The sequence below is a fragment of the Rhinocladiella mackenziei genome, assembly GCF_000835555.1.
Source record: "Rhinocladiella mackenziei CBS 650.93 unplaced genomic scaffold supercont1.1, whole genome shotgun sequence".
NCBI classification, from domain to species: domain Eukaryota; kingdom Fungi; phylum Ascomycota; class Eurotiomycetes; order Chaetothyriales; family Herpotrichiellaceae; genus Rhinocladiella; species Rhinocladiella mackenziei.
In genome coordinates this window covers 2,337,309-2,354,221 of record NW_013550604.1, presented here as the reverse complement: position 1 = coordinate 2,354,221, position 16,913 = coordinate 2,337,309, and the positions used below count along the sequence as shown (strand labels likewise).

The 16,913-nt window shown below is 50.3% G+C and overlaps 5 protein-coding genes across 5 annotated transcripts; 3 read left to right on the top strand and 2 right to left on the bottom strand.

Annotated features, from left to right (window-relative positions):
* Nucleotides 1-1,305: 1,305 nt before the first annotated feature.
* Z518_00823 (uncharacterized protein) lies at nt 1,306-3,067 on the top strand (the record flags this gene model as incomplete). The annotated part of the gene is made up of 6 exons (XM_013421424.1): nt 1,306-1,681; nt 1,746-1,952; nt 2,017-2,358; nt 2,427-2,596; nt 2,662-2,880; nt 2,984-3,067. The coding sequence occupies 6 exons, from the start codon at nt 1,306-1,308 to the stop codon at nt 3,065-3,067; spliced, it is 1,398 nt and encodes a 465-aa protein (XP_013276878.1).
* A 1,043-nt stretch (nt 3,068-4,110) lies between these two features.
* Nucleotides 4,111-5,360, bottom strand: Z518_00822 (uncharacterized protein; the record flags this gene model as incomplete). Its single annotated transcript, XM_013421423.1, has 3 exons — nt 4,111-4,725; nt 4,781-4,920; nt 5,087-5,360. 3 exons carry the CDS (start codon nt 5,358-5,360, stop codon nt 4,111-4,113), a joined length of 1,029 nt encoding a protein of 342 aa, XP_013276877.1.
* Nucleotides 5,361-6,075: 715 nt separating this feature from the next.
* Nucleotides 6,076-8,012, bottom strand: Z518_00821 (uncharacterized protein; the record flags this gene model as incomplete). The annotated part of the gene is made up of 6 exons (XM_013421422.1): nt 6,076-6,503; nt 6,564-6,876; nt 6,934-7,135; nt 7,189-7,310; nt 7,377-7,559; nt 7,761-8,012. 6 exons carry the CDS (start codon nt 8,010-8,012, stop codon nt 6,076-6,078), a joined length of 1,500 nt encoding a protein of 499 aa, XP_013276876.1.
* Nucleotides 8,013-8,946: 934 nt separating this feature from the next.
* On the top strand, nt 8,947-10,727 carry Z518_00820 (uncharacterized protein; the record flags this gene model as incomplete). The annotated part of the gene is made up of 4 exons (XM_013421421.1): nt 8,947-9,219; nt 9,280-9,384; nt 9,439-9,711; nt 9,768-10,727. The coding sequence occupies 4 exons, from the start codon at nt 8,947-8,949 to the stop codon at nt 10,725-10,727; spliced, it is 1,611 nt and encodes a 536-aa protein (XP_013276875.1).
* A 497-nt stretch (nt 10,728-11,224) lies between these two features.
* Nucleotides 11,225-12,988, top strand: Z518_00819 (uncharacterized protein; the record flags this gene model as incomplete). The annotated part of the gene is made up of 1 exon (XM_013421420.1): nt 11,225-12,988. One exon carries the CDS (start codon nt 11,225-11,227, stop codon nt 12,986-12,988), a length of 1,764 nt encoding a protein of 587 aa, XP_013276874.1.
* Nucleotides 12,989-16,913: the final 3,925 nt, after the last annotated feature.

The following is a 16,913-nucleotide window of genomic DNA, read 5'->3' as shown; positions in this document are numbered from 1 at the left end:
TCGATTACAAAGTGGTTGTCACAATTCGGACAATATTCGTCACTGCACAATTAACCCGGGTGCCCAATACAGAATCAAGTAAAAGGGCCTCACCTCTCATCCCATTCCTTCGTGTTCTTTCGGAACGCTTTTCGGCATTTTTTGCAGATGAACGTCTGCCGCCAATCAACCATGTGCCCATATGGTATTGAAGAGAACGTACCATGTCAAAGCTTTGAAGAAGCGGGTGATTTTCTTGTTCTGCGTGGCAATCTGCACAATCGAACCATTTCCGACCTGATATTGGGTGAGCATGCCCACAGTGCTTGTCAGGATCTCAAGCAGACTTACAGCAAGGTGATCGGATAGATACTTGGGCGTTCAAGATGTGTTTACTATGAGGAATTAGTTCTCGTACAGAGTCATTCCGTCCCGCGAATATAGATAGTCCTCACCACATGATGGGCGATCGACCGAGAAATCGGGTGTAGTGAAATGATCACCCTCACTCAAATATCGGTACGAGGCTCAACCAGAGAGACTGGGATTCCTTTCCTTTCGGAAAGTATTGCTCCTTGCGGGCCTAGGATGCTGTCGTCTTTCACGCGAGGATGTTGATATGAAAGTCGAAATCACATCGCAATCCTTCAACGAGGTGAATTGTTCGAGTCATGTTCTATATCACGTGATTTATAACTGACTCGCGAAGTCACCTCGAGACCCGTTTCCTCAAACATGTTTTGTTCCTTCGCAGCCTGTGGACAAATTCAAACCGCCCCAATCTCAGAGCGTGAACCACCATTACCAATGGTAAGCCGGTTAATCCGGGACCACAAAAACTACGGAATGTGAACCCATGTCAACAAACACCCTTCGGTCACGACCGCGTCAGCCTTGCTTACCGTTGTAATCACTTGCCCTTTTCGGCACAGGAGGTGCTAGCCTCCATCCACCCTCAGGGGCTGCAGTCAAAACAAGTGCTCGAATCTGACGAGAAGATCATCGTATAGATCCAAGAGGCTCATCGCATGTTTGGGTTACTGTTCTAATGTCAGACTCTGTCACCCGATCTCTAGACCATCCCGAACCTGCAGAGATGCAGAGCACAAAACCGAGCATAAGTTCGGCGTCCATTTTTTTTGGTGTGACGAGGGACAAAGGTGGTATTTGACACCATTGTGTCAGACGAAGATGCAAGTTGTGGTATTGCACCGTCGAATCTCACTCTGGCTTTCCTATAAAAAGTCATCCAGTCAGACCTTAGAGTCCATAATCTTCATTCTTCTGCTAACCCTCAGGCACCAATACAATATCTTTCTCGAGCTCATGGCTTCTCCCGTCTGGATCACCGATCTCCAATCCTTTTTGAAAGGAGACGAAATCTCCGAGCCAGGAACCCAAGTATACGCTGACGAAACCAAAACATGGGCGGCACAAAGAAACTTGAATCCCAAGGTTCTTGTTCTTCCTCGCTCTGTGAATCAGGTCTCCCGTGTATTGGCATATCTGAATACATCAAATCTAGACTTCGGTGTGAGATCAGGAGGCGTCGGTTCAAGCTCCGCCAAAGACATTTTGATCAGTCTCGCGGCATTCAATGAATTCTCATTCGATTCGGCTTCAGAGACTATTACGATTGGGACGGGCCAGACTTGGGGGGAAGTCGATCGAAAGGTCGAGGAACAGGCACCAGGATATGCATGTGAGTCATCACAATCACCTCCACCAAAGACTCTGGGTGGTCATTGTTGACTTCAATTGATAAGCTCTGAGCGCTCGATGCAGTTTTGTGGGCGTGGGGGGTTGTATCATTTCAGGAGGAATCTCTTGGATGTCATCCGAGTTTGGTCTCGCTTCAGATCCATCAAACATGCTTGACGCGCAAGTGGTCCTTGTGGACGGAAGATCTCTTTGGGCATCTGAAGAACCCGATCTGCTTTGGGCATTGAGAGGTGGCGGTGGCGGCTTTGGCCGTGAGTCTTTCCCGATAAAAATGAAAAATTAAGTACAAATCTCTTAACGTGAATACGCAAACAGTCGTGGTGGCAGTTAAGCTACGAGTCCACAAATACACCAATGCAATCTACTCGGGTAATATCGCGTTCCCGAACGAAGCACTTCCTGAACTCGCCAAAGCGATTTCAGATTTCACGCATCGGACACAAGACCCGAAATTGGCGATGCATTTATTCTGCCTCGACCTCGCTCACGCCGCCCTGACAGGCCAATCACCTGTTCCAGGAATTATGATCGTTGTATACGACGCGAACGGGGAGACCCATGGACGCAGCACCGAAGGATTCGGCTGGGCCCTGCAAATCGAGGGCGCAGTCGATAATACTCGCGCCATGACTTGGAGAGAGGCAAATAAGCAGCAAGGTAAAGCCAGGCCCGAAGACTCTATCTGTCCTCGAGGATTGACGATAACGATTGACACATCTGTGCAGACAATCTCCGCGCAGCAATGGGCATGACGAACAGCTGGATGTCCGGAGCGACGCTTCCAGACCTCGACGAGGCCCTCATCTTCCGCACGTGGGACTGGTTCAACAAATTGCTTGCGAAAGACCCGAGACTCAGCGCTGGAGCGTTCGCACTTATTGAAATTATGCAGCCTGTACGGCCTTCCCTTCCGGTTAAACGTTCTTGTGCCAAAGCGTTACTGACTTCTACATTGAATAGCCCGCTTTCTCCACCCTCACATCCCCTACATCGGCAGCGTGGCCGCATACGAAGAACAGACATATCCTACAGCTTGGCACAGGCGCGTTCCCTGGCTCCGCGGAATCAGACGCTCTCGCGATCAAGGCACTCGCCGAGGCGCCGTGGGAAATCAGCCTCACGCACACCGAAGCCGACTATATTCCCAATTTCATCGACTCGTTCAACGACGTGCAGAAGGTAAGTTGAATCATCGCCTCCACATACCTCAAATGCAGGGTTCATCTGGAAGTTGTAAGTGGTAAGCATTCCTGGTTGACTAATTATCGTTCTCGTCGGATAGATATACGGCGGCAACTACGCCAAGTTGAAGGAGATCAAGAAGAAGTACGATCCCAAGGGACGACTTGGTGGCCATTTTGCATGAGTGCACGCTGTCAGAATATCATTTCCAAACTTTTCCGGTCGGGAATGCTGCTTCGGCAAGCCACGCTCTTTGTTTACTTGGGAAGGAGGTGCCTTGTGGGAGTAAAGAACTTATATCTACGCGAATAGTCAAGAAGATCTAGTTTGAATGGACAGACGAGGAAGCGCGTGACAGAAAGATGTTCAAGAAGCCTTGTTTCATTTGAGGATGGACACCGTGTATGCTCGCTCTCTTTCATCTTGATCCATGCCAGTCCACAGTGTTATCTTGCTATGTTCTCTTCCACCACTCACCACTTTCATCTTGAACGAGGCATCCGAATTCGATATTCTGAACCCGAGTCGCTACGGAGTGGTCGATGCCAGATGAATTCAAAGCTGAGGTTGGACCGAAGCCATCGTTAGGAAACTTACCAAGTCGAGGAGAAGTCCGGGAAGAAAATCCTGGTGCGGGGGTTAGATCCATCCTTCTCTCCTGCACATTTGTCTCGAGGGAAAACAAAATGACAGGGCTTGTTTGTCCCCTCGTCCAGCAGGCCAATACGCCCGCGAAGAAAGACCGACAAGTGAGGGGTCCACAATGGTGAACGGGCATGGTTGAGCCTCTCGTTCCGCGCGAACGACGGTCAAGCCAACCCAGCTCTGTTCAGCCTTCTGCTCATGGGTCAAAAAATGGGACTCGAGTGTTTCCGTCACTCTCCAGGAAGATTCTCGATTCCTATGCCACAGCCGGCAGCGTGGAATCAAGTTAGCTTCAGAAAACGGGTGTTGATACAGGCATACAAAAATGACACTGTGCTGAGAAAGCGGCAAACACCAATCGCAGAAGAGACGAAGATCAACGAGTCTCCTTTCCTCTGCGTGGTCGCATCTCAGGAGGACTTCCTTAGCCATCGATTGGAAGAACGTTTTCGGAAATATGAGCAAAGAGGTATTTGCTTGCAGCATTGACAAGGGGAGACCGCGGGCTTGGATTGCTACATCATCTCACAAATACAATAATATACCTGCTATTGATCTTGTTGCCCCTCTCCATTTCCCGGCTTAAAACAAATCTCCGTGACCTACTGATCGATCAGGGTGCAACCACAGCATCGGGTCCTTGAGGTCGATCCACCCACAAAATGGTCTAGATAGCCCATACCCGACGAGCTCCTGCATTCTTTCTGGCAACTTTCGGATTTTGTCGAGATCGTGAATGAGGTACTGGTTCTCTTCTTGCCGAAGGTAACCTTTGGTCATGAATGTGCTGTAGACCAGTCTCTCTTCTAACTTGACCTCTCCATCAGCATTAGGCTGGTCCGTCATATTCGCGCTTCCGCCATGGAAACAGCCACTCAACATCATAAGGCCATCACCGGGCTCAAGCTCGGCGTAGAATGCTTGGGACTCCTGTGGCGGGCCCGCGGCATAGTCCCAGAGGTGCGAGCCGGGGATGAAGCGTGTGGCACCGTTACGTTTCGTGGTTCTCTTGCCAGCAACGAAGAAACCGATGCCCGCATCACGCCCAATTGTGTGGCTTGCAGCAGCCGGGTGGTAGACATGGTGGATTGCGTCGTCTCGGTGCAAGGCCTGTGCATGGGCTCCGGGGCCAATGCTGAAAACAATGGTATTGTTGAGTTGTGGACCGGACTTTGATACTTCATTTTTCTCTCCGATCTGGCAATTATCAGAACCTTTCACAAACATGGGACTGATCAAATGAAAATCTCACCCAATTATGCACCAATGTGCTGCTCAACAAGGCCTCTGTCACACCAATCCAGAGCGGATGGCCGACGATGCGGTCGGCAAACGTTCTAGACTTGGTCACCATTCCAAAAGCTCTTCGTGTCTCCTTAGGAAAGAAACCTCCTAGAAGCGAATTGTGATTAGCATCGGTTGTCGGCAACTATTTCCGGCAATTAAGCAAAGAAGGCCACCTTGCAAGACAGAAACTGTCAAATTCTTCCCAGGCGTTCAGATCAAATATACATCATTCCGGGTCTCCAGCTGGATATCAAGGGCGGACTTGGCTTACCATCGTCCCAAGCAGTATCTTTTTCCAGCCAGGGGCGAGTATCCTTTTCAAGACTTGCAATTTCCTCTTCGTTCAATATTCCACGAACTATCAAACCGCCAGAAACGCGGAGGGCGGAGACCAATTCATCAACTTTGCAAGTTGCGGCCTCAAACACCTTGACTTCTGGTAGTGGGGAGTCGGGTGACTTCAAATCCTCATTCGCCTGTACATCTTTCGTTGTTTCGAGAGATTTGGGAATAGGAACGGGGAACTCCACAGCTGCAGGAGCCATCATTGAAGGAGATAAGCTTGGAGTAACGTCGAGCTATGAAAGCAATTGCAGAAACCGAAAGAGTCGGGACGAAAGGGACACTGTCAGTATCCAAGACGGACGAAGACTGATGTGACTTTAAGACTTTGAGAGGGATTCATATATAAAAATGTGAAGTCCTTCCGCTTTCATGAAAACAGCGATACAGAAGCATGATCTGAGAGCCATAGAGCCAATGTTTGATGAAACCTTGGGTACGGCCAGAATCCTCTCCTACCCGTTTCGTCTCATGGATCCCGTCAAATCGGGTAGACGGGCAGCGATGGAACAGGGCAGCGCGTCTAGAAGGCCGTCGTCCATAAACGTGAATGAAACAGGAGAGCAGATCGATGGAGCCGTTCAGGAGAGAGATTGTTATCAATACTCCAGACCGCGTGAGGGAGAGTTCAGTTGATTGGGAAAAGAATCAACGTGGAATCTTGATTGGCCCGCAGTCGCCCGAAAAGGAAAGAGAGTTCGACGCAGCCCGACAGCATGGGGGCCAATTCAAACGTTTTGACGGCTATTGATGATGCTGACGTGGTCACAGAGTTCAATTCGTCTCTTCTGTGCGAGGGGACATTGCTTCCTCGAGATGTCTGAAGTCTATTCAGGGTCTATGTATGGGTGGCCGCATGTATTGCATCCTCGAATTTATCATACCGTTTCTCATCACCTCTCGATGTTGTGACATACTCTACCCGGCAATGGTCGTCTCGCTCACGGCTCTCGGGCCCTTTGAGTCGATTGCCACGCCCTTCTCAGCCAGCAGCTCCTTCTGGTGCTCCCTTTCAATCTGCTCGTCTCCAACCAAACCTTCAATTCTCGCTCTCTCTTCCCATTTGTGAGGAACGATGACGTTTTCCTCCAAAAAGTAGTTGGTTGGAATCACATATCGCCAGATGATCAGGAAAAGGAAGACCAGACCAACGACGTAGAGTGTAAACTGAACGATGAGCTGGTCGATGTAAGATACGTTCTGGGCGTCCAATACGAAGGAAATGCACATGCCCAAAGACGTAGTTCCTTTGAAGAGCCCGGCGTATCTAGCACAGAGTTTTGGATCATTGCTGAGAGCTCCGAGCGTCCATTGGACGACAATTTGGTAGCAGGCGTAGATAACTCCTGTTTTCTGCGTCAGTCGAGGGCGTCGGGGGGGTAAGTGGACGAAACACATTATCTTACCCGATAACAGATACAGAATGAAACCGGCTCCAAATTTACTGTCAGTCCAGTCCACGCCGGGGGGGGTATTCCGCTGTCTGTTAACGTCATTATAAACAATCCAAGCCGCCAGACCAGCATTTGTGGCAAGAGTGATCGAGCCCATGAGACTTGCGCCAGCAATGCCCCGAAGTCGGCGAGATTTGATGGGGGTTTTGTCCATAACATAGGCCAATATGAGAGGACAAGGAATCATGATGAATTGAAACAGAACATTGTTGAGAGAGCGTGTCCGCAAGTTGAAATAGTATGCGTTGATACTGGAGAGGAGCGCCTGCGGGGGGAGGAAAATCAGTCAACGTAGCGAGCATCGGGCAGAGAATGAACTCACCAGGTCCATCTCGGCGACGAATATTGCAGGGATGAGAGCAATGACCTTCCAGTCCATGAAAAGCCTGACAAGACCTTTGATCTCGTCCCCCACGTCGGCTTTGTGGAAAAGAGCCAGGTGAGTGCCGTCGTCTCTCACAACTTTCTTGGGACTGATGATGAAGCAGAAAGCTATCACAATAGCCATGCACATGATGACGATGCTTGAAAACTCGTTAGAAGAGGGTGTCCAAAAAAGCAACTTTGTGATACGTACAAGACAGTATAGACAGCATTCGAGACACCAGTCGACTCAGTCTGTTTGAAATTTACCCCAAAGGCGATCAAACTGCCCACTGTGCCTCCGAAAGATGTGAGAACCCATTGCCAAGTTATAAACTGCCCCCTGGTTAGCCTCGATATTTGAGAATGTAGTGCACGTGTAGGAGAACCTGTCGAACTCACCAGAGCCTTTTCATCCTCCTGGGCGTAGGCGAATTGGATGAAGCCGGCCGCAGTCCATAAACATCCGGCTGTGACACCAAGGATTGCACCGCCAAAATACGGGAACCAGGCGTTTCCAACTCGATCAAAATACCACAGACCCCCCACGTAAAGCGGATAGCCCACGGCACCAAACATAATTGTCTATTGTTCTCTCAAAAGCTGCATCAGCAATCTTGGTCGTGTTATGATTCCAAGGAGATCGGAATACAAAAGGATTCAGGTCGGGCGGATTAAGGTATTTCCTGGGAAATCACCCTGGGACCTCATACTTCATAGACGTATACGTGTACACAGCTTCACAAGAAATAACAGAATCGACAACTCAGGAAGGGAGAGAAATACCAATTTGGGCCCTGCAACGTTCAAGATTGCGCCACCTATCCATCCAAACAACGTGAACAATCCATAGAGAACGGCATTGGTCGTGGATGCAACGGTTTGAGACGACGGCCGTCCTCCACCGGCACCGAGACCAGTGAGTGCCAAATAGATCCCAGGTAAGCAGAACAGGATAGCACCGACCACGAAGTTTTGGTTGATTGGTCGAGTCAAACGAAAGAATCCATTGCCAAAGGTGGGCTCTTGAAGCTTCATGGCTGCTGAGAGGAGGTCTTGCAGATCAGAGCAGACCAGAGACTTGATATTGGGGGCGAATTGTAAGTCAAGTACAATCGAGAAGAGACGGAGTGAGTTGTATTGGAGAGGTGAGGCAATCTTACATTTTATACTGACCTCGCCTGTCCTCTGTCTGAGATACACACATCCCGGCCCAGCTCATTGCCGTGAGGCTATGAAGATGAGGCCATTGGGATAGAGGATCTCCGCCTGGACCAATCACGATACGCGAAAATCGTTATCGAGGCTCTTCGGCCCCGGCCCCAAAGGCTATCAATGGCCCGCCACAGACATAACGGTGATATGCGCATCGAGTTCCGAGTTCCGCATACTGTCGATGACACGTTCACGGTGAAGAATGGAGCATACATACGGCTTCCAGTGCCAGGAACACGCTTCGGTTGCGAGTTTGTTTTGATATACCACGGAGCCCGTTGTCCAATCAGGGGAGTGCAGCAATCTCATCGATGAACCAACCCTGGCGATCTCGAGGCAATCTCTCTTTCCTAACATGGCCATCCGCTCGACCACGTTCGTGATCGACACTCTGCCACTCCTCAAAAAGGCGGCGATCCTTTATCTCAACCCTTAACCATCGTCAATTGGTAGAGCGATAAGAGCGGGCTTTCCGGTCGCTATACTCCGCTCATGTCTATCTTGCCTTCCATAAAGATTGGAAAGTGCTATCTCAGCATATGCTGCCGCTTGAGCCAGATATCCACTTATGGTATGAATGAGGAGATAATGCCCAGCGTACAGGCGAGGCACCGGTGCCATCAACATTGAACCGCTCTCTCTGGAAAACATAAAGTTTCAAGGTAGGTAACACCGGGACACATGCCGGGACTGGTGAATGAAAGCCTCAACCTCCTCCAAATATCTATCCCCCGTTGAATCTGCGTCAGCTATCACCATGACTCTGAAGCCGTGGGAGGAGAAGGCCAAAAGCGCGCGGGACTACCGTGACGTGACCCTGAGCAAAGTTGACCCTCCGTTTGAGAATCTCCCACAGACTTTGCCATTATCTTCGCAAGATTTGCCAAAGCAATTCCTTACACCGCGGGAATATGAACTCACGCAGAATTACGATGCCATCGGGCTCCTCGAGATGCTGCGGTCGAAGAGGATCACTTCGGAGGAATTGACCAAGGCTTTCTTACGGAGAGCTGCGCTGGCGCAATATGCGGTATGTCTCCATCGACTGTCCGAATGGTGTCGAGATGCTGAATGGTAATGCCCCGTCTAGGTCAACTGCGTGACTGAACTCATGTGGGACGAGGCAATTGAGAGAGCAAAATACCTTGACTCCCTCCCGGAGCCCTGCGGCCCCCTCCATGGCCTCCCAATCTCGGTAAGCGACGAGGACTCCCTCGGCTGGCATTGACGGTCTCACTCGCATGCATAGGTCAAAGAACATCACGGGATGGATGGGAAAACCAACCATGCATCATATGTGGCATGGATCGGACAGCCTTCCGACCCAAACCCGTTAAATGATGCGCTGTACAAGGCCGGATGCGTCTTCTACGTGCGAACCACCGGCCCACAGACGCTCATGCACCTAGAGTGCAACAACAATGTCTATGGCAGAACCGTTAATCCATGGAACCGAAATCTCACGTGTGGCGGAAGCAGCGGTGGCGAAGGGGCTCTTGTGGCGTTTAGGGGCAGTGTCTGGGTGAGTCTCACCGCTCCTGGTCCATACTGGAGGAGCAATGCTCATACGCGCTTCAGGGACTGGGAGGGGACATTGGAGGCAGCGTACGGGCACCAGCCAGTAACAATGGCATCTACGGCTTCAAACCAACCGCCAAACGAATCCCGTTGAAAGGCATGAAGCACGTCATGAATGGGAAAGACTCGGTTCTTGCCACTTTCGGGCCCCTCACCCAAAGCCGAGAAACCTGCAATTTGTTCATGAAGGTCATCTTGGATACTGAGCCCTGGCGTTTCGATCCGTCTCTGACAGTCAAACCATGGACCCCGGAGAAATTCACTCAGCCCCTGAAAGTCGCCATCGAATGGTCCGATGGTGTGGTCAAGCCTCACCCACCCATGATCCGGGCATTGCAGATGGTCGCCGACGCTTGCAAATCAGCTGGTATGGAGGTCGTGGACTGGGAGCCTTATAAACACGACAAGGCTTGGGAAATCGTATCGGGACTCTATTTCCCGGACGGCGGCGAAGCGTGCATGGCCCCGCTGAAAGAAATCGACGAGCCAGTCCTTCCTCTCACGAAGTTCATTATCGAGGAGCAGCCAAACGTCAAGAACCGAAACATGCATGAATATTGGGATCTCTGTGTCGAAAGAGATTCGTACCGCGAAGAGTATGCGGCACACTGGAGTAAGACTGCCGACTCAGGCAAGGAGGTCGACGTTATTATCTGCCCAGCGACCCCGGGGGCCGCGCCGCTGCATGACACGGCCAGATATTGGCCTTACACCAGTCAATGGAATCTCTTGGACTACCCCGCGGCCATTTTCCCGGTAACTTTTGTGGATGTGGAGAAGGACAAGAAGGAGGAAGGGTACGTCCCAATGAATGCGCAGGACAAGTACAATTATGATCTGTATGAGCCTGAGAAATGGGTGGGAGCGCCGGTCAGTTGCTGCGTTGTCGGTAGGAGGCAGATGGACGAAAAGGTCATGGCCGCATTGGAGGCGATCGAGAAGGCTATGGGGAGGAAATGATCTCCTGAGATCGACAAGGTTTTCACATGGCGGCTGCTGATTCCAAGAAGGTGATGGAACATGTCAGGGCATATCGTGCCGCTTAACATGCGCACATGTTCGAAATATGGTAACCACCGTTCTTAGCAAGTTAGTAGATTGCACAAAATACGCTGGAGTGACTGGAGGCGGTGGGAATCATCGACACCTTGACTGTGTTCAAGCAATGGTTTCCATGAGACACTCGTCGAGTGTCTTAACCAGCATCAAACGATTTCGTCGCTGCAAGGCTTTGTGGGGGCAGACACCTTGCAAAACGCGTCGCTCCTGATTGGCTGTGCTACGGGCTGTCAAGGTCTGAGGCGACGAATCACGTGGGGATGCCATATCAAATATAGCACGTGACCGAGATAGCAGTGAGGGGGTGGCTGGCGCCTTATCAAACTGTAAACTTCCCATCTTCCTCTCTATCTCATCCTCCAGCCTTGAATTTCAGGAATGCTTTCGAGTCATCAAGGATGTCGGTCACAACATGTACAACGACCGCCACACGGCGAAAACACATATCTGGCAAAAGAACCAATTCGCTAGGATGGGCCAAGTCAGATTGCCACACCTGCTCCTCACTCCGCCGCCATTGTGATCGACGGAGACCTCGGTGTAGTGCTTGTCTTGCTGATGGAGTGATATGCTCCGGTTATGTCCAACAATTGAATTGGGAACGGGGATCACTGCGGTTGGGCAAGTCGAAATCGAAGACACCCTCAACGTGGAAAGAATCAGAAAACACAAAACCCGAAGATGCTTCCCCTCAACTCCCCCAGCCGTCCGCATTCATTTTCGTGGGTCAGAACGAATTAGCGGATCGATCAAAGAAGAAGCAAAGGAACAATTCAAAATCAAGCGGGCCGACGACTCAACACCCCAGCCCGAGGAATTCCAGATCGGCGTCGACGAGTTTGGATCCAATTTCACCCTCTTCGCCGTCGTCCACATGGTCGCTAGCAAGGACCAACACGCCTCCATCGATATATGTCGCTTCAAATTCAGCTCTCGGCCTCTCTCCTCAGGTAGGGCGACACCCCGGCGAGGTCGAAGATGCCTTGGCATTCTACCATTCGTGCTTCTCTTACATTACGCTCACTTTTGACGTCCACGTCAATCCATGGCAAGCTGTCCTTCCCCAAGTGCACGACGATATTCCCTGCGTGCGTTATGCTGCAATTGCGCTCGCCCAACGGCAGCAAGCGCATCTCCGCAACAAATCCGAAGGCCTTTCCGTTTTGAACTTAAAAACTCACGCTCTTTCCATCTTCGCCACCCACCTGAACGAACTCTCCTTCGAATCCGGTATCAGTACTTCCCTCCTTCTAATCGCCCTTGATTACGCAGACACCGGCTTCTCGAATTGGACCATTCATTTACGGGGTGCTTTCCGCATCCTCGAGTCCAACGGCGGGATTCGTCTTGCAGAGTCACGTCCCAATCTAAGAAGTCAGATCGCCATGCTCATCTGGTACGACGTCACTGCTGCATTGATCTCGCGTTGCGGACCTACTTTTCCGAGGCGTTATCTTGAAGCGCTCATGATGTGGCAATCTGAGAACGAATGGAGCATCCTGGCCCTGAATGGCCTCCCTGATGGAATGTTCCTGGACATGTATGATATGGCGATGGCGGCTGCAGATCGCGAATCAGTTTCCCCCGATACTGTGGCAGTCCTTGAGGCGAAGATTTTGAACGCCGAGATCGACGGTCAGGGTAACCAACATCTAGTCCAGATGTCTCAGGTCTGGAAATTAGGGCTTCTTCTGTATTGTTCGCGCGTTTTTTCCAGGTTTCAAACATTCTCTTCGCCGGAGGACTGTCCCATTTTCCAAGAAATGACAGATAGTTCCTTGGACGCTGATCTCTCTCCCTCATCAAGACTCGACCCTCACGCTTTGTCTCTCCGGATCCTCAGCATAGTTGCCGACCTACCATCACACAGCAATTTCCAGAAACAGTGCCTCCTGCCCATTATTCTCGCCGCCTGCGAGATGTCAGCCGCTGAATGGGAGTACAGGAAGATTGCGGTGGAATATTCAGAACGGTGGAAACAAAAGACTGGTATCTGGATCTTTGACTCCGGTCTCGAATTTATGAGAGGTGTATGGGCCAAGAATGATGCTGTCGGGGACGCTCAGGAAGAGGGAGCTAATGAAGAAGCACGAGAGGGTATAACCGTGCCTTGGACAGAGATCTACCCGTCTGGTATTGAATATGGCTTTCTTTTTGGATAAAGTTCAAGTACTAATTTAAAGATGATGAATGGGAATGAATTGGACTGGGTCAGATCCGGCGGAGGATGGCGCCAATTCGGGAGGTAGGCAGTGAACAAGCCCCGAGCAAACATGAACCCCCCCCCACCACCCCTCCAACGGAGTATATAGGGAAACATTATAGATCCCTTTGTTCAATCGAAGACCGTTGTGCCTTTCCTATATCTTTCAGAGTCTAACCGGAGGCTAACAGCTCATCCCATCACCGAGCATCCAAACTACGTTACCACGAAGCATTTCTCCAGACTCATCCCCCCACTCCTTCAGTGAAGCCACATACTTCGATTCCTACCGAGATTTAGTCAAACACGCCTGACGTGCTGGCGAATTGAGCGAGCCTGTGTCAAATTTCCTCAAACGATTTCGACGACAGGCTCTTGACATTGAATATCCCTACCGTCTGATGAAGGGAGGATAAACGGGCGTCGACTATGAAGGTGTATGAATGATTTCAAACGCAGCTGAGAAACATGGAACTCGAAGCGCAGGCAAGGATGAGCAAATGTGTGCTTGTTGCTCACCATCACCATCACTGAGTGACATGGAAGAGTGTGAACGCGAATATGGCCTCTTTTCCTCACTGGCCTGGCTCCCACCAATGGGTATAAGGCCCTTTACGCATTCTACCTCTTGTCAACCCTGATCATCCTCCTCTCTCAACACGGTCATTCCCCCTTCTCCGGGCCTGGATAACCCCGACAGGAAAGACGCGATGCTCAGCGATACGACCAAGGTCTCGGGAATCGGTTTTCCAGTTCCGCGACCCGAGCAAGGGGAATGGCGAAGCACATTGCTATTTAAACATCAGATAAAATCAGAACAATCAATCCATGGTATGTCAATTTCTCACCGATCATGTCGTGCTACGGTACACTAACCTCCCTCCAGAATACTTCAAGAAGTTTTGTTGCCCATGGGCTTCTGTCATTTGAAAACCTTGAGTATCTCGCTGTGGATGAGCCATAGGTCCTCCTCCAGACACAGAGCGAACTGTGAACAACTAGCTTGCGATCTTGGAGGAAGTCATCCCCGGTGCTCGCTGTGGCCTTCGGTAATGTCGTACGAAGGTGGCGCCACTTTCCCTAATCGTTGCTGTCCGGGCCAATGTTCGTGAGCTCGTTCGACCCTACGCTTGCGAAGACTTCATCGGGGTTATCACCCACTTCAAAATATTGTGTGCCAGGACTCCACGAGCGGATTTTGCACCTTCCAGATGGTTCGACAGAATCAGGAAACCACATCCGGGGCTGCTTTCGTCTGCTAGACAACAACCTGGCGAGTCTACAAAAAAGTTTTCTGAGAAAACCACGACTGACGGTGCTCAAGAGAGAGGATGACAAGCCTTCCAATAATACGGCCCGAGCTTCTGCACCCCCAACCGATTCAACCATCCAAAAATACACCAACTTCCATTCAGAAATTTGCTCGTAATGCACCTAATGACCAGTGTGATGCAAAGAAGCCTTCTGATGAGGTCGCTGCAATATAGACACCAAGTGTTGTGATGCCCATCGCCCGGAAGCCTGTCGGAAAGGTGCCCGCGTCTCAGAAATCCAATGTCAACCAGAATCCTCCGGGAATGTGTCTACACGGCAGGCAGCTCATTCAAAAACTACCCATGCCGCACCAACCCATCATTAGCAGAAGCGGAAGAAGCCCCGCCAGCATGCAAGAGGAAATGGTGCTGAAACTTTCCTGCTGTTCTCTCTTGGCATGAGAAGTGACACGAATTGTCTTGGAACAAAACACATAAAAAAGCAGTCGATGTGAGAGCGGGCACGGTGAAAGTTCTCAATCGGCTATCCTCCAGGGCCGCTAAGAATCATTGAGCGCGAGGAAATACTGAACAACATCCCGGATTTGTTTAGGTAGGGCAAAGGTTGATTGGAGCGTTTTTTAGCTGAAGGTTGGATATTGGAAGGTGCAAGATCCATATTCGTTAGTTCTCAGAATATTGCGAACTCCAACATGATATGATGAGCGCCCACAATATGCAATCCTCTTCCCTGGGCCTGGAATTGTGAATCAGAACTGGAATGGTGGTGAGTCAAACATTGTCTCAGGCGTTCGTATCCCTCGACTCAGAGTATGTCCATGTCTTTGTGGGGACTCCGTCTGAGTGCCTTCCACCAAAGACGGTCCTCTTCGACTGATTCGACAGCGCGGAGACCCTTGACAGTCATTGTCATGTAACAAGGGTGAAGCTGATGTGTGAATAATATTCCACGAGGAAGATGGAGACAGAATAAGCCTTCGGCCTAATCAGGAGCGCGTACGGACGAGTGGGATATCAAGAGGGTACGGTTCGGAATCTGCGGCATGAGTGCCGTCCGAGGAAGTGTTCCTCTAGGTCCCCGTGTACTCGTTTAGACAAATGTCTGAGCTTTCCTTCTATTTCTCTCTCCTGTTTGGTGCAGACTTTCGGGATAGGCTTGGTTAAGCGCACATGCCATGCCACGGTGGGATGGCTAAGATGACATTGGCCACTATTCATGCTCACATTCTCCTGGTACGCAATAAGGGTGGAACAGATGACTTGGCCAACAGATATACACTCGACCTTGAATGTTTAAGCAAGCGGGTCGACAGAGTCGTGTTCCAATGTGGTCAGTCTTGTCGGTGGATACGTCGCATGCTGCATGTTAAAAGTGGAGCACTCTCCCTCCATCCATCCAAACACGCAATCGTAAAGGTACTCTTCATTCAGACATCGATTGCGCTAGGATCCTCTCCCCATGGCGGGAAGCTTCCAAGCACAAAGCCTGCCTCCTTCGAAGCGAGAGGTCACTAAATGACTACAAAAATAGCCACGGCGATGGTATAGGGAAGAACATATGGTGTCGAGTCGAGCCAGGAATCCCGAGATAAACAAGTCAGGGCCGCGGGATATGTTATCATACTTGTGATGAATCAGGGAAAACGCCCGATTGATTTCTTGGGTTGGGAGAGAATGCTGCGTGGCGAATGTATAGGCATTTCTCCGTATGCCCCCCAAGGTTTCGATCTAGGAGCTCCAAAGTGATGCCAAACGGTTTTTGGAGTATTGTTTCCACAGTCTTTTTCAGGCATTTTGGAGTTTTAATTGTTGTCAGGTGACAGGATTTCGACTCCGTGGGTGCGTGCACCAGGACCGGGACCAGGGCCGGGATCAGGCTGTCCCCAGTGCTTTCGGTGTTGTCCTTGCTTTGATGAAAATAATGCTGCAGTTTCCGAGTCGTGGATATTTTTGTATGACCCAGGCCCACGTCCACTACTTTTCTGGACTCTGGCCGCTGGGATCTTGCATCTTGGGTGTTTTCCTCCACGGAGACCCAACAAGGCCAGCTGCCCGTCAAATTAGATCAGGGAAATCCACGCCCTGTCACAACAACCGTCAGGGCGCAGTGTCTGTGTCAGACAAGAAAAAAAAAAAAAAAAAAATTCATGCGAGCTTCTGTCGACGTAAGGAATGCAGAAAGCTCATAGCCAAACAAAGTCTGAATGTGGCGGTATCCGGAAAGTGAGACATGCATATATCCAAGCGTGGGAGCTATTTTTTACTTTGTGTCTTTGAAAATCTTGATCCATTCCAGCCTTTGGTCATGTGTCAATACGTTGCAAGCCGAGGGTTGGAATCTGCCGTCTCGTCTAGCCTCGATGATGAATCGAGAGGACCGATTGCCTGAATCTGGCCGCTGAAATGATAATCATTACCTACTTATTCCCATCCCGGCAGCAGCCCATGCTTGGACGCCAATCATTCCACATGAAGGCCCATATAACGAAAGTTGACAATGTGGGTTGAAGGGAGAGAGCAATGTACCAATTGTCTCACGTGAACCGCGGATGGCATTTCTGTGCCCTCAAGCCCTACGAGGGAGAAGCTAATAAATATTCATAAATTCGA